The 15,259-nt window shown below is 52.2% G+C and overlaps 1 protein-coding gene across 1 annotated transcript; it reads left to right on the forward strand.

The window, feature by feature from the left end:
• The first annotated feature begins 1,103 nt into the window (after positions 1-1,103).
• On the forward strand, positions 1,104-14,952 carry MFSD2B (MFSD2 lysolipid transporter B, sphingolipid). The gene is made up of 14 exons (XM_081592635.1): positions 1,104-1,218; positions 4,641-4,766; positions 6,054-6,178; positions 6,917-7,040; positions 7,319-7,397; positions 7,489-7,619; positions 9,725-9,815; positions 10,083-10,204; positions 10,690-10,773; positions 11,274-11,354; positions 11,529-11,638; positions 12,287-12,430; positions 12,818-12,988; positions 14,096-14,952. Exons 1-14 carry the CDS (start codon positions 1,126-1,128, stop codon positions 14,118-14,120), a joined length of 1,506 nt encoding a protein of 501 aa, XP_081448761.1. The 5' UTR covers positions 1,104-1,125; the 3' UTR covers positions 14,121-14,952.
• Positions 14,953-15,259: the final 307 nt, after the last annotated feature.

A 15,259-nucleotide genomic window follows, 5' to 3' on the forward strand; every position in this document is an offset into this window, starting at 1 on the left:
AGTTATTGTGTGATCATGTTTTCAATCCTCTTATATCTTTAGAAGTGGAGTTGCTGGATCATATAATTTCATACCTAACTTTTGAAGAACTGCCAGACTTTTCCAAAGCACCTGCACAGTTTACACGCCCACTAGCAACGTATGATTTCCCACATCCTTCCCAATCCCTGTATATTGTCTTTTAAATTATAGCCTTTCTAACAGAGTGGTTTCTTGTAGCTTTGTGTTTTCCTTGACATAAATGTCTTTTTGTGTGCTTATTGCCCATTTGTAGACTTGGGGAAATATCTATTCAAATCTTTCACCCAGTTTTTAACTGTACTATCTCTACTGTTTAAGAGTTCTTTATATATTCCAATACAATGATTTGCAAACATTCCTCCCATTCTGTGGGTTGTCTTTTCACTTGTTGCTTGGCTTGCAACACAGAAGTTTTTCAGTTTTTCATTTAGCTATAGCCCATCTTAGGCTTGTGGTGTCCTAAGAAATACTTGTCTAAGCCAAGATCGAAGAGTTTTATCGTCTCAGCCTCTATAGGTCTGCGATGGGTTTTCAGTTAATCTTTGTATGTGTTGTAAGCCCTTCCCTTTTAAGTACCTGTCTGGGAAATTTGCATACACCAGTTTTTTGTTCTCTGGCTAGAACTTAGTTACCTGGCTGTACCCGTCATCTCTAAGAGGTTGGAGAATGTATATTTAGGGCATCTGATAGCAGTTTTTTTAAAGCAGATTGTAAGCCTGCTCAGCCTTAATCTTATAGTATGAGCAATTTTATTGCTTCGTGTTTCTAAGAACTTGGCCGATTTTAACAAGGATTTAGCAGGAAGGTTTAGTGACAACCGCTGCTGACTCTCAGTCCCTCGGAGACCGATCCCAAGGAAAACAGTCCCGAGTCACTTGCCAGCCTTTTCCTGCAGCAAGTGTGGGCTCTGGCATTTTTCACTTTGGGTAATCCACCCCCGGCACTTCGCGGCTTCCCGTTTTCCCGCGCGCTGCCCCCGGCCCGGGGCGCGTCGGCCGACCCGCCCCTCTTCGCGCCGCGCCCGCTCGGCCGGGGAGCCGCCCTCCCCGCGGGCCCGGCCTGGCGATAACACCGAGGGCCTTGGTGCGCTGGCGGCCGTGCGCGATGGCCGTGTACCGCGAAGCGATCCCGGGCCCGGCTCTGGAGGCGCCGACGCCGTCGCTCTCGCCAGAAGCACACACCTCAGCGCAGGGTTCGGTGAGCGCACAGCGAGGGGCGCGCGGGGAGAGGGGACTGGGGCGCGCGGGGAGAGGGGACTGAGCCCCGCGCAGAGCCGTCGCGGGGTCGGGCCGGGGGCTCCGGGGACCGACCCCCCATCCCCGGGCATCTGGGCGCAGCCACCCAGCCGCAGCCCCGCAAGATCCCTGCCCGAGCCTCCAGGTTGTTGAACTGCCCCAGCTGGGGTTTGACAGTTGAGAGCGGGGAGGCTGGAGGTATTCTGGAGCCCCAAAGAGATGGGAAACCTAGTCCTAGACAAGTGCAGAAGGCCGCTGATTCCTTCAACTAGTCAAGCAGAGCCAGTCTAGGGCTCTTGTCCACCACACGCCAGGTCTTCCCGAAGTCTCTGGAGCCCCGGGCAGGTAGAACTTCTAATTGGGCCCGCCTTCCCCAGTCTCCAGGCAGGTGCTATGGGCTTGGCCGCCCTCTCAAACCTGGCTCCCTCCAGGCACCAGACCCTCCTAGAGGAGACCGCAGCCAGAGCCCTTCCTGGTAACCAGGCTCCGAAGTGAGGGTGGAGGGCAGGTGGGAATCCAGGGGCCGTCTCAGCCCCTCTGCCTCCGCTCTCCCTCACCCCCTGGATAGGGCCGGGGCACGGGTCATTCAGCGTGGCTGTGTTGGAGAGGAGTTAGGACTAGCTGCTCGCTGCTGGATGCGGAATCCACTGCCCGCTCTGTGCTGCGCATTCATTCTGTCCCTAGCTTGGCTTCACCGCCTCAGTTCCCTGTGCTGACTCCGCGCTTCCCCTCCGAGCCCCTCTGAGCAAAAGGTAGTGGGCTCCAAGACAGAAAGTAAGATCAAGAGGCCCTCCAGGGACTCTCATTTCCCAGGGAACTTTAGAAACCCAGGATGACATGAATTGCTAGGGAAGAAACATTAGCCATGAAACGCTAGCATTTAATTCTCATAACTCTAGGCAGTGTATTACCCCCATGTACACGTGATGAAGCTTAGCCACACTAAGTTCCTTGTCCTGGGTTACACAGCTAGAAATGGCAGACGGAGAATTTGCATTCAAATTTGTCAAGTTTGCCTAACCGAAACGTGTCCTCAGTTGATTGTGAAGGGCTTATGATTTTAGTAGGTAAAGCGATATTCCTCAAGATTCCAAGACTGTATCATATACCTAGATTTTTTATATTTTTCAATTGCCTACTATGTACCAGGACTTAATAGGTACCTTTAGGAGGAAACCAGAATCCCTTTATGGAGGGGTTGGGGAGTGGGGAGGAGGGTCTATCGTGTTGGATTCTGCTTGGTGTTAAATTTTCTGGAAGTTGAAATATTGTTCACAAAAATGTCAGAAGAGACCACATCCTGCCTCGTGTGTGGGTAGGAAGAATGCAGAGAATTTGATAAACTCTTATCTGGGAAGACCTTCCTTTCAGAAGAGCCCTCTTGGGGTGTCTGGCTAGATACCAAACTGGGTGAAGCCATAGACCTCTCCACTCCCCCTCCCATCCCCAGGCAAAAGATGAAAAAGAAAGATTCTCAGCATCTTTGGGAGAAATAGCACTTCACACAGCATCTTCATGTCATTTATTCTTTCAACAAATATATATTGAGCATCTACATGCCCAGCATTTTTCTAGGTACTGGGGACATGGTGGTGAGTAAAAGTTATGTAGTTCATACTTTCAGAGAGTTTATGTGCTGGTGGGGAGAGGTAGGAAATAAATATGAATATGTCCTATAGTGAGTACAATTGAGAGAAATTTGCGTGGTCAGGGAAGACCCCTCTAAAGAGATGACATTTAGGCTTCAGCCTGAATGGCAAGAAATCAGCTCTTGCAAAGACCTGGAGGAAGAGCTGTCCAGACCAAAGGGACAAGAAGTGCAAAGGCCCTGAGGCAGTAACAGACAAGGTCATTTTGAGCAACAGGATGGAGGCTACCATGGTTGAGGAGAGCTATCTGAAGTAACATGGGAAAAGGAGTGACAACTGATTGGGTGGGCTCCTGTAGGGTATATGGGAAGGACTTGGAGTTTTATTCAAACTGTAATGGCAAGTTGTTGGAGGGTTTTAACCAGAGAAGAGACACAATCTGATTTGTGTTATGAAAAGATCACTTCAACTGCTGGACAGAAAGTGGATGTAGGGAATGAGAGTAGAAGTCGAGAAGCCACTTAGACTCTCACTAATAGATTAGATGGGGAAATTGGGAAGGAGGAATCAAGGGTGACACCTAGGTTTGTGGCCTGAGCTGCTGAGTGAACTTTGGGGCCATTTAATGCAATGAGGACAATAGGGTTAGGATGGAAATCAGGAGCTGTGTTTTGACCACACTAAACTGGAATGCCTATTTGGCAACCATGTGGGGCTGTGAGTAGAGAGTCTAATTATGAGTCTGGAGTTCCCTGAATGCTTAGGGAGATATATATATATATGTACATATATATATATATATATACACATATATACATATATACACATATACATATGTATATATATGTATATATATGTGTGTGTGTGTGTGTGTATAACCCCAAATATATGTGTGTGGGTATACATGTAACCTTTACTTCATTTTTGCTCTGATGTTTGTTGTTTGCTGATTTCTGTGGTGTAAGTACTCTCCCCGTGGCTGATTTCAGGCTGCCAGTGGTTCAACAACTGGCTTGCAAAAGTCCTGAACATTTAACAATCAGCTCCCAGAGCCATGGCCTCATTTGCTCATCAAAACATCCCTCTAAGTTGGCAGGAATATTCCATTTGACAGAGGAGGCTTAGAGAGATAAAGTGATTTATTCAAAGGCACACACAGGAAGTTCGTGGCAAAGTTAGGGGCCTCCTGACCCCTCGTTCACTCTAGCTTGCTGACTAAGAAAATAAAACAGACTGCAGCAGAAAGCACTGTAGGGGGGTGGAATATAAGGAAAAACTTCCCCCTGGAAATGCTTAGAAGTCACGGTTTAGGGTAGGTTTGTTTTTTCTTTTTTCCTCCCTTTTTCTGTCTCATTTCTTTTTTGTGTGTTTGTTTGTTGTTGACTGCACTGGGTCTTCATTGCTGTGCTTGGGCTTTCTCCATCTGTGGCAAGAAGGGGCTACTCTTGGTTGCTGTGCATGGGCTTCTCACTGCGGTGGCTTCCCTTGTTGAAAAGCACGGGTTCTAGAGCTCAGGCTCAGTAGTTGTGGCTCACAGGCTTAGTTGCCCTAAGGCAGGTGGAATCTTCCTGGATCAGGGATCAAACCCCTTTTCCCTGCTTTGGCAGGCTGATTCTCAACCACTGGACCACCAGCAAAGTCCTGTCTCACTTCTTTTAAGATAATTTGAGAGGAATTAGGACTGAGAGGTTGCTGGAACAGCCCTCAAAACAGGGCTGCAGGATACTTTTGGAAGTCAGGGGGCTGGAGGAGGTGTTTGGTACCTGTGGGGGCTGAGGTCCTGTGTCTCCCCCAGGACAGTGGAGCTGCTCACCTCTCATTCTATAGGAAGTTGTGTTATGGCATTGGAGGGGTTCCCAACCAGGTGGCCTCCAGCGCCATAGCCTTTTACCTGCAACTTTTCCTGCTCGATGTGGCACAGGTGAGTGTGGGCAGCAGCCTCGGGGCCCCCTATTCCCATGTCTGGTGTCTGGTCCTTTCAACCTGCCTTTACTTCCACTGCCACAATCCTTGGTAAATGGCACTTCTGGCCCAAGGCTGAGAAAAACCAAATGCTGTTGAGGGCAACCTCCTGAAAGATGTTTATTTGCAGGTTGTTTGTAGTAGAAGAATGGGAAACAACATGAATGTCCCTAAATATAGAAGTAGTTCAATAATAAGTTGGACTATGTCCACATGATGGAGTAGTGTGTAGTCACTCAAAAGAATGAGTTAGATCTATACCAGTTGACTCCCAAGAATTTCCATGGTGCACTGTCAAGTGAGGGAAATTAGTTTTAGAGAAGGGTATACATATAAAAAGATCCCATTTGAAAAAAATAAAAACATGCCCTATATATATATGAGTGCATAGGTATAAGGAGATGGTCGAATACAATGGACATGAGTTTGAGCAAATTCTGGGAGACAGTGAAGAACAGGGAAACCTGGTGAGCTGCAGTCCATGGGGCCGCAGAGTTAGACACCAGCTAGCAACTGTACAACAACATGATTAAAGGATGAGCATGGAGAAAGTATATTCCAAAAGGACACCTGTCCAGAAGTATGTTAATGTTGGCTATAGGAGGGACTGGTGGAGAATAGAGGATAAACAAAACATTTTAATAAAGTATCTATTATTTACTTATTTTCCATGATTTTTTAAATGACACCAATATCCCATTTGTATAAAATTATAAATCACAAATGCACAGAAGGAAATGCAGGAAAGAATGATCAAAATGCTCCTGGCAGTTGTCTCAGGATGGTGGAATTTCAGATGAGCTTTGCGTGATATTTTTCTGAACTGTTTGAATGTGTGTATAATGAATGTTATCACTTATGTAATCAGAAAAATCAATAAACCATTTTCATTGTAAAACACAAGCTCTGCCTCTGACTGTCAGCTTCGGTGCACCCTTCTCGCACTGAGCCACCTCAGAGGAGGGTCTCTCCAGTCTTCTCCTAAAGTGACTGGGTAAAAAGATAACAGGAATGTGCTAGTGTGCACCTGTCCCCTCCTTCTTATCCCTCTACCCCTTCTCCACTGGTGGACAGATGTCCTCAGAGCTGTCTGGATTCCCGTCCTGGGGGAGGGACTGAATAGACCGTTACAGCGTGGCTATGGCCCCAGCAAGTTTCCAAGGTCTTTCTCCTGATGAGCGAGCACGTCCAGACACCCTCACTGACTGTGCCAGGCCTTGGCTGTCCCCTCCTCTGTCCCTTTCAGATCCCTGCTGCCCAGGTGTCACTGGTCCTGTTTGGAGGGAAGGTGTCTGGGGCAGCTGCAGACCCTTTGGCTGGGTTTCTCATCAACAGAAGCAGGAGGACAGGGTCTGGACGACTCTTGCCCTGGTGAGCAGCCCCACAGTCCTTAGGATCCTGGCACCCTCCCCTGGCTTGAGATCTCTGCGTTTGTCACAGCTGCTTCTTAGTGAAAAATCCTGTGGGTGGCTAAAGGTCAGGTCTGGACAGTAGGTGACAGGAATGGATTGGGTCTGAGTGAGTCATTCAGGTGTTCAAAGACCTCTCCCTCACTGGGTGGCACAGAGCTGGACAAGAGTCGCAGGCCTGGCTCCAGGGGGGTGCTCAGAGTGCAGCTGGGTGGGGCTGGGTGGCTTGGAAGGTCTCACAGAGGAGATATGACTTTCCTGGGTACAGGGAATGGCACCACCCAGCCCAGGTGGCACTGATGGTAAAGAGCTCGCCTGCCAATGCAGGAGATGTAAGAGATAGGGGTTCGATCCCTGGGTCGGGAAGATCCCGTGAAGGAGGGCATAGCGACCCACTCCAGTATTCTTGCCTGGAGAATCCCATGGACAGAGGAGCCTGGCGGGCTACAGTCCATAGGGTCATAAAGAGTCAGACATGACTGAAGTGACTTAGCACGCATGCATGCAGCCCCTAAGGGCCCCAGCCCCCTCTCCCAGCGACCTCCTCATCCCCTCAGCCACCTCTCCCTCTCCGTAGCTCCCACCCTGAGCCCCAGACCAGGGCTGCTCCAGGCCCGAGGGTTGGGTGACGTTGCTCCAGGCCCCTTGGGACCCCCTGTCCTAGTGCTGCAGGGCGCCCCACCTGGCTGTGCTTCCGCAGGGTGCTGGGCTGCACGCCCTTCATTGCCTTGGCCTACTTCTTCCTGTGGTTCTTGCCTCCCTTCACCACCTTGCGAGGCCTCTGGTACATGACCCTCTACTGCCTGTTCCAGGCCCTGGCCACGGTAAGCAGGTGGCCTCCTTCCTGGGGGGAGGCCTCCCTGAAGTGTGTGTGTGTGCTGGGGGGTGCCCACTGCCGACCTGCTCACCAGGTGGTGACCAGCCGTTAGCTTTTCTTGTGGGCTCTAGGCCAGATGCCCCTCCTGCCCCTTAGCCCCTAACTCCAGGTTGAGGGGATCTGTGGGGATGTGCCAGCCTGGCGCAGGCCTGGCCTGGGAAAGCTGCTGACCTGGGTTGGCCGCCTGGCAGTGGGCACCGTCTTAAGCTCTGCCTGGCCCCACAGTTCTTCCAGGTGCCCTACACGGCGCTGACCATGCTCCTCACCCCCAACCCCAAGGAGCGGGACTCGGCCACCGCGTACCGTGAGTGCAGGCGAGCATGCGGTCAGGTGGGACGGGGTAGCTCTGGCCCAGACCCATGAGCTCAGTCACTTTGCTGCCTGCTGTGTCCCAGGGATGACCTTGGAGATGGCGGGGACGCTGATGGGAGCCACCGTCCACGGACTCATCGTGTCTGGTGCCCATGGGTCTCACAGGTGCAAGGAGGACACACTCCCAGGGGAAGTGGCTGTCTCCCCCAATGCGGTGAGTGTCCAGGCTGCCTGGAGCCACTGGAACCCCCGCTTCCAGGTCGCCTCTTTCTTCGAGGGACGTTTCTCTCCCAGGTCTCTTCATGGCTGTTTGAGGGCTCAGCTCTGCCCACCAGGCTCTCTCATTCCTTCCCTGCTCCTCGAGCTGAGCCCATGTCCCCCATCCTCCCCGCTAAATCTGCTTCTCCTGCTGGGTGCCTTCTAAACGTGGAGTCAAACAACAGGCCAGCAGGTCATCTGGAGGGGAGGAGGTGGACCTCAGAGAAGGGATGGGGTGGGGAGGGGCCACCGGCCGGGGCAAGAGAGAGAGACAGCAGAAGGGTTTAATGTCCTGGCAGAGCCCTGGGCAAAGCCCATCCTATGAGCAGAGCCACCCAGCCCTGAACAGGTATCCCCCCCAACCCCACCCACAGTGTGAAAGGAGAGGGGAAACCTGGGGGCAACACCCCTTCCTCTCCCCTCAAAGCTGTTCCCTTTTCAGCAATTAGGAGATGTTTGTCTATTTATCTGTCAAATGCATCTTCTATTCTCCTGCTTCTCCTTAAGCAAATGACATCACTGACCTCCACCAACATTTGAGAATTAATGTTATGAGAATAGTGCCAGGATCACGCACCCACAGTTCACTGCCTATAAGAAAACATTACAGTGAAGTCCTGTGTAGAGATCCCCAGGCCATCTGCAGCCCAGCTACAGAATGTGCCTCCGTACAGTGTGAAATGAAGCTGTAGAGACAAAGAGAGAACAGGGAGTCAGTTTCCCCTTCCCATGGCCCACTGCCCCTGTCAAGGAATTGCCTGGATCTGGGTAGGTAAGAGGCTCTGCCCCATTGGCCTCAAAACCCATGGTGCTACAAGCCCAGGATCAGAGGGGTTGTGGCCTGCAGATTTACCCTCCCTGCTTCCAAGCCCAGGCCCCCCCTGAGGCTTCTCCAAAAAAAAAAATGAGAGTCAAAAGTCACTCAGTTATGTCCAACTCTTTGGGACCCCATGGACTGTAGCCCGCCAGGCTCCTCTGTCCATGGGATTCTCCAGGCAAGAATACTGGAGTGGATTGCCATTTCCTTCTCCAGGGGATCTTCCTGACGCAGGGCTCAAACCCAAGTCTCCTGCATTGTAGGCAGATTCTTTATTGTCTGAGCCACCAAGGGAGCCTCTATAAGGCCCCTCCCCAAAGCTTCTGGGTCACTGTCTAGGTGAGGGTAGTGGAACAGAAGGTAGAAGTGGGGAGCAGAGTTGAGGAGCTCCCCTTGGGTGGGAGAGCAGGAGGCCAGGTGGAGCATAGGATGGCAAGAAGTGGGGAGTAGGAAGCTGAGAACCTGTCCTCCCTCATGTTCTCATGGCTCACATGAGGCTGTGAGCCAAGGTGAGAAGCATCCAGGGGACTCTTGCTAGTTCCAGCTCTGCTGTCCCATAGACTTCACTTACAAAACACAAATTCATAGATAAAACTGTCCTGAATTTCAAGAGAGCAGAGCATTAACTCCCAAGTGCAGCACCTTCTGAATGTGGGACCCCTCACACCGGTGAAGCTCTGCATCTCCCTTCTTCCTCCCCAACCAGAGGCAACCCCTATCCTGAACTGGGTGACTCTTACTCCCATGCAGGCCTTATTTGTATTTTATTCCATATGTGTCTTTCTCTGAATGCTCGGTGGCACCATTTCTGTTTTCGACATTTTCTGTGTCATCGTACATCACACTGTAACTGTCTGTTCATGGATCTGTCTCCCCCTCACCCCAAGCCCCTTACTGTGGATGCACAGGGTCACTTATTCATCACTGTAACCTCAGGGTCTAGCACACGGAATTCAGCAGCAATGAATGTTTGCTTAAAAAAAAAATGAGAGCAAGGGAGGGAGGGATTTGACCCGTGGCTACATGAATGCTCACAGGAGGCACAGGGTCAGCGGAAGGACCATTCTGGTCCCTTAGATCTCCCCCTCCTGTGGGCTGATGGAGAGGAAGAGCACCCAGCATCCTTGGACTTGGACTGAGGGTCCCTCTGCTCCCATTGGGAGGCACTTCTGCCAGGCCCCTGGGTATCCCCACCTCCATGGATTGGAGACATCACCCCCACCGAAGTTCTGTCCTATCCACAGACTCGTCTCTACTTCATTGCAGCCGCTGTGGTTGCTTTGACTTATCCTGTGTGCAGTACTTTCCTCTACCTGGGGGTGAAGGAGCGATCAGGTAGGTACAGGGCTGCAGACAGAGTATGGAAGCAGAAGCTGGTTGCTACTCTCGGGCATGAGTTTTGGTTTTGAACTCCGCCAAGTCAAGATGTCCCTTTCTTTTTTTTTTTTTTTTATAAATTATTTTAGTTGGGGGCTAATTACTTTACAATATTGTAATAGTTTTTGCCATACATTGACATGAATCAGCCATGGGTTTACATGTGTTCCCCTTCCTGGACCCCCCACCCACCTCCCTCCAAGATGTCCCTTTCCAATGTTTCAGACCCCTCCACCCCAGCATCCGGCCAGGGCCTGGGCTTCCTGGCTGGGCTGGGTCTCACGGTCCGGCATCGGCCCTATCTGAAGCTGGTCATCTCCTTCCTCTTCATCTCAGCAGCTGTTCAGGTATGTCTGGCCAGGCTGATCCCCACTGGCTGGGCTCTGGCCAAACTGCCAGAGGTTTGGCCAAACCAGAGGTTTAGCCAAACTGCATAGGTTCAGGTTAGTCTCTCATCTCCACCACACCACAGGGAAATCAGTGGCTGGCAAGGGCTTGGCAAGGGTGATGCTGAGAGGAGAGAAACCTACCTAGATCTAATGGGACTGGGGAGGGTCATGGCCCAGACACCAGGAAGTGTCTGGGGTGATAAAGTCCATCCATCTCAGCTGTGCCAGGGGGAGACTAGGAATGGTGTTTAAACCTGGATAAGGTTTAATGGATATGACTCCATTGTTGCGAAAGGGATTGCATGATGGTGGCAGGAACCAGAGCTTGAAGGCCCCAAAGGAGGCTTGAAGGCCTGAAGGCCTGACTCGAGACCTCAGCCTTGCCCTTGACTTTCACATTACTGCCCTTTCCTGTACACGCCTACTTTCTGTCGACTCCTCAGGTAGAGCAGAGCTACCTGGTCCTGTTCTGTACACATGCCTCCCAGCTTCAAGACCACGTCCAGAGCATGGTGCTGACCATCCTGGTGAGAGGACGTGGGGTGGTGGAGGCCAGGGGCCTGAGTCAGGGCTGTGTGGTCGTTGACATGACCTGTGTGACAGAGTTCTGATGGTCAGTATTTTGGACTCTGCTTGGGCTTTTTGCTAAGATGCTTCAATCGTGTCCGACTCTTTGCGACCCCATGGACTGTAGCCCACCAGGCTCCTCTGACGTGGGATTCTCCAGGCAAGAATACTGGAGTAGGTTGCCATTTCCTGCTCCAGGGGATCTTCCCGACCCAGGGATCAAACCCAAGTCTCTTATGTCTCTTACGTCTCCTGCATTGGCAAGTTCTTTACCACTAGTGCCACCATTTCAGCAGAGGGTGGAATTGGGGTCAGGGTCATAAATTTGTAAAGTTCAGCCACTGGTTCCAACCAAGGACAAGGTCAACGTCGGGTGTCCCACCTAAAAGCTGAGCATTTGAGAATCTGGCAGAGGCCCCGGCAGGGCATCCTGGGCTATGACGATTCTGTCCATTCACAGGTCTCGGCAGTGCTGAGCACCCCAATGTGGGAGTGGGTTCTGCAGCGATTTGGGAAGAGGATGTCAGCCCTTGGGATCTGTGTGAGTGAGGCAGGAAGCCAAGCCTGGGGTGGTGTTGAGGGGGAGACGTGTTCTCATGTTCTCTGTGTCTAGCCCGGCGCCAGGACTGGTGAGTGCATGAATCCAAGAGCAGCTACAAGTGTGTGCGGGGCAGGGGTACAAGTGGAGGAGGTGCCAGCATGTCTGTCTCCCTAGGCGATGGTGCCCTTTGCAATCCTGCTGGCTGCTATGCCCATGGTGCCCGTGGCATATGTCGTGGCCTTTGTGTCTGGCCTGAGCATCGCTGTGTCCTTGCTGCTACCCTGGTAGGCGGGGTGAGGGGCACGAGGAGTAGGGGCCTCCCGTCCTTCCCAGTGGGTATCCCCCCTTCATCTCAACCTGCGGTCCCAGGCCCCTCCCACTGGGGACAGTCTCTCCCCCTTTTCGGAGGTAGAGGCTGCCAAAGTGTGTTGGGGGGAAAGTGAAAAGAAAGTGAAAATGTTAGTCACTCAGCTGTATCCGCCTCTTATGTGACCCCATGAACTGTAGCCTCCAGGCTCCTCTGTCCATGGGAATCTGCAGGCAAGAATACTGGAGTGGGTTGCCATGCCCCTCTCCAGGGATCTTCCCAACCCAGGGATTAAACCCAGGTCTCCCGCATTGCAGGCAGATTCTTTACCATCTGAGCCACCAGGGAAGCCCAAGAATACTGGAATGGGTAGCTTATCCCTTCTCCAGGGGATCTTCCCACCCAGGGACCAAACCCGGGTCTCCCACACTGCAGGCAGATTCTTTACTGTCTGAGTCACCAGGGAAGTACAAGCACATTTACTGCCTGGCTCTCTGTGGACCAGTCCTGGTGCTGGGCAGCGGGGACCCACGGGTGAATCTGACCAGTCCTTGTCCCCAAAGAGCCCTCCCACTGGCAGCTCCCGAGGGGATAAAAGACATAATTCTGCAGCCCCTGCCCCCAGGTCCATGCTTCCGGATGTGGTCGATGACTTCCAGCTGCAACACCAGCACGGCCCAGGTCTGGAGACCATCTTCTACTCATCCTACGTCTTCTTCACCAAGCTTTCAGGAGCAGGCGCCCTGGGCATCTCCACTCTCAGCCTGGAGTGAGTCCCAGAGTCAGGCATCTCAGAGGCACAGAAGACAAGTGGCGTGGGAAGCAAAGGGCAAAGTCCCCCACCTGAGCCAGCCAGGGGCCACCCATGAGTCTGGGGAGTGCGTGGGAGCCCCCACCCCAGCTTTCTCTGTGCACGTGACCAGAAGGGGTACAGGTCTCAGCAGCTATACCCCTTCTGAAACCTGTCCTCCCCGCATTCTCAGCTCTCTCTGAACTCCTCCCCGGTCTGCCTGTTCCCTTACACGCTCTTCCTCCCTAGTTAGACTGATTTGGCCAGAAAACAAATCCAAGTTTCAGGATAGGGTGGGGGTTGGGCACCTGGGTCCCTTCCATCAGGAGGTTCTGAGCTGGATGCTCAGGGTGGGGGCTTCTCCAGCTTCGCAGGGTACGAGTCAGGAGCCTGCAGGCAGTCGGAGCAGGTGGTGGTGACCCTCAAGGTCCTCATTGGTGCTGTGCCCACCAGCATGATCCTCATTGGTCTGTGCATCCTCATGGTCGGCCCCACTCCCAAGGTGCCAAGTCGGGCCAACTCCCGCTCCCTGGGGAGGTAGGCACCTCGCACTCACGGGTACACACCGCAGGGCACCTAGGGAGGTGCGCAGATGTGCATAGTTCTCATGTGGGGCTGATGTCTCACAAGCATGGCAGTCTTTTTTTTTTTAATTTGTTTATTTTTGGCTGCACTGGGTCTTCTTTGCCATGTGGGCTTTTTCTAGTTGCGGTGAGCAGGGGCTGCTCTCTAGTTGAGGTGCTTGGGTCTCTCATTGTAGTGGCTTCTCTTGTTGCAGAGCACGGGCTCTAGGGTGCTAGGGCTTCAGCAGTTGTGGCTCCCGGGTTTTAGAGCCCAGGTTCATTAGCAGTGGTCCACGGGCTTGGTTGCTCTGTGGCATGTGGAATCTTCATGGACCAGGGATCAAACCCATGTCCCCTGTATTGGTAGGTGGATTCTTATCCACTGTACCACTGGGAAAGTCCGCAGTCAGTCTTAATGGGCTCCAAACTGAATTCATCTTTGTTCTCCAATCTGGCTCTTGCTGCACCATAATGAATGGCACCACCTCCCAGCCTGGGGGCTGAAACCCCGGGGTCATCTTCCACTCCTCTCCACAACAGCTGCCCTGAGCTGCTCTCTCACCTTGTTCTTCCCACTTGGAAGCACAGACCCCACTGCCCTGGGGATGATCTGCTCACTGCCTGGCTTTCACAGTAGACTGTGGGGACGTTGATGGCTGGGGGAGGTGCTGTTTTCTTCATTTTTGTGTCCCAGGATCTCAGCCCAGAGCCAAAGTCCAAGCAGGCACTACAGTGTCAACACTTCTGGTCCAGCAGACAGTCACAAGCTGTCCACATTTTTGCACACGCTCAAAAACTTACAAACAAGAGCCCGTGTACAGGCAGAGGCCCACACCGGATAGGCCAGGAAGTGGCTCCATCATGGATAACTCAGTGCTCAGTGGGGACAGCCTGGGACTCCAACCCCTCATACTGAGATCATGCACTGTGTTTGGGGAATGACAAGTAGATGGGACCTGAAGGAACAGGGCTGTAGCTTCGTTCTCAGGGTTGAGCAGGGAGACAAGGAGCAGCCACTGACACTTCTCCGATCCCCGCCCAGCCTCATCCTTCTATCTGACTTCTCTTCTCTTTCCCACAGGAGGACCAGCTACGCTCTGGCTTGAATCTCAGACTCCTGTGAGCCGGCACATCAGAAACAGCATCTTCTGGGCTCCAGGCCCCCCTTTTCAGCCCTTTGGCACCCCTGCCTCACCGTTTACACATGATCTCTTTTCCCCAGGGATGTGGAGTCTTCAGTGACTCTCCTGAAGGGAGTGGCCTGGGCTCCACCTTTCATGTCTCACCTGTTGACCTCAGGACATCTCAGAGAGGCCTGTGCCGCTGACTACCCAGCTCTGGGTAACCTGTGACCTGGAAAGCATTCTTGTAGCAACTATTCTTGGAAAAAGGAAACCCCTACCAGCCTGATCTGCAGACTTCTGTGGGAGCACCAGGCCCACCAACCTGCTTGGATGGCAAAGCTACCTGACAAGACAGACAAACAGAATTCTTGTTTCTCCTGATGGTCCAGTGATCATCTAATGGAGAGGCTGACAGACAGCACGTGAATGGGCAGAGTGGGGACAGATGGACATGCTGGGATATCCAGGGGGAGAGATGCACAGATGCAGCCAGAGAGGCCAGCAGACCCCAGAGGGAGCGGATGGGGCTAGCAGTGGGGACAGGTTGAACAGGGCGTGAGGTGTTTCTCAAGACCTTTCCCCTTGTACAGCTAAGCTGATGACACTGTTTCTAGAAGTGGTCACAGACTGATACTGAGCCACCAAAGATCAATCATTTTTGTGAACAAAAGTTATTTTTGTGGGAATACTTTTCTTAAAGTTCATCTTATAAAATCACAGGAACCACTATTTTCTAGAGGCTACCATGTCTTTGGGGAAGAAAGATCCACTGAGGTTTATTTTTTCAGAAACAAATTAAAGGGTTTATCTTCTACTTGCTTGTGTGTGTGCTCAGTCATGTCCGACTCTTTGTGACCCCACAGACTAGCATGCCAGGCTCCTCTGTCCGTGGGATTTCCCAGGCAAGAACAGTGGAGTGGGTTGAAATTTCCTATACCAGGGAAGCTCTGCTTGAGTCTGTAAAATGTGACTGTGGCCAGCCTTCTCATCCCACCTCCTGGGAAATCTGTCCCAAGGAGGGAATGGGAGGGTGCCTGATGTCACTGAAAATGGCCATGTCTCCTCAGCCATGTGTCCCAGAATCCACAGTTCCTCAGACCACAGATGCCCTGTGGGAAGAG

This window comes from Giraffa tippelskirchi, chromosome 4 (assembly GCF_054371585.1).
Source record: "Giraffa tippelskirchi isolate mGirTip1 chromosome 4, T2T-mGirTip1v1.2.pri, whole genome shotgun sequence".
Classification (NCBI taxonomy): Eukaryota; Metazoa; Chordata; class Mammalia; order Artiodactyla; family Giraffidae; genus Giraffa; species Giraffa tippelskirchi.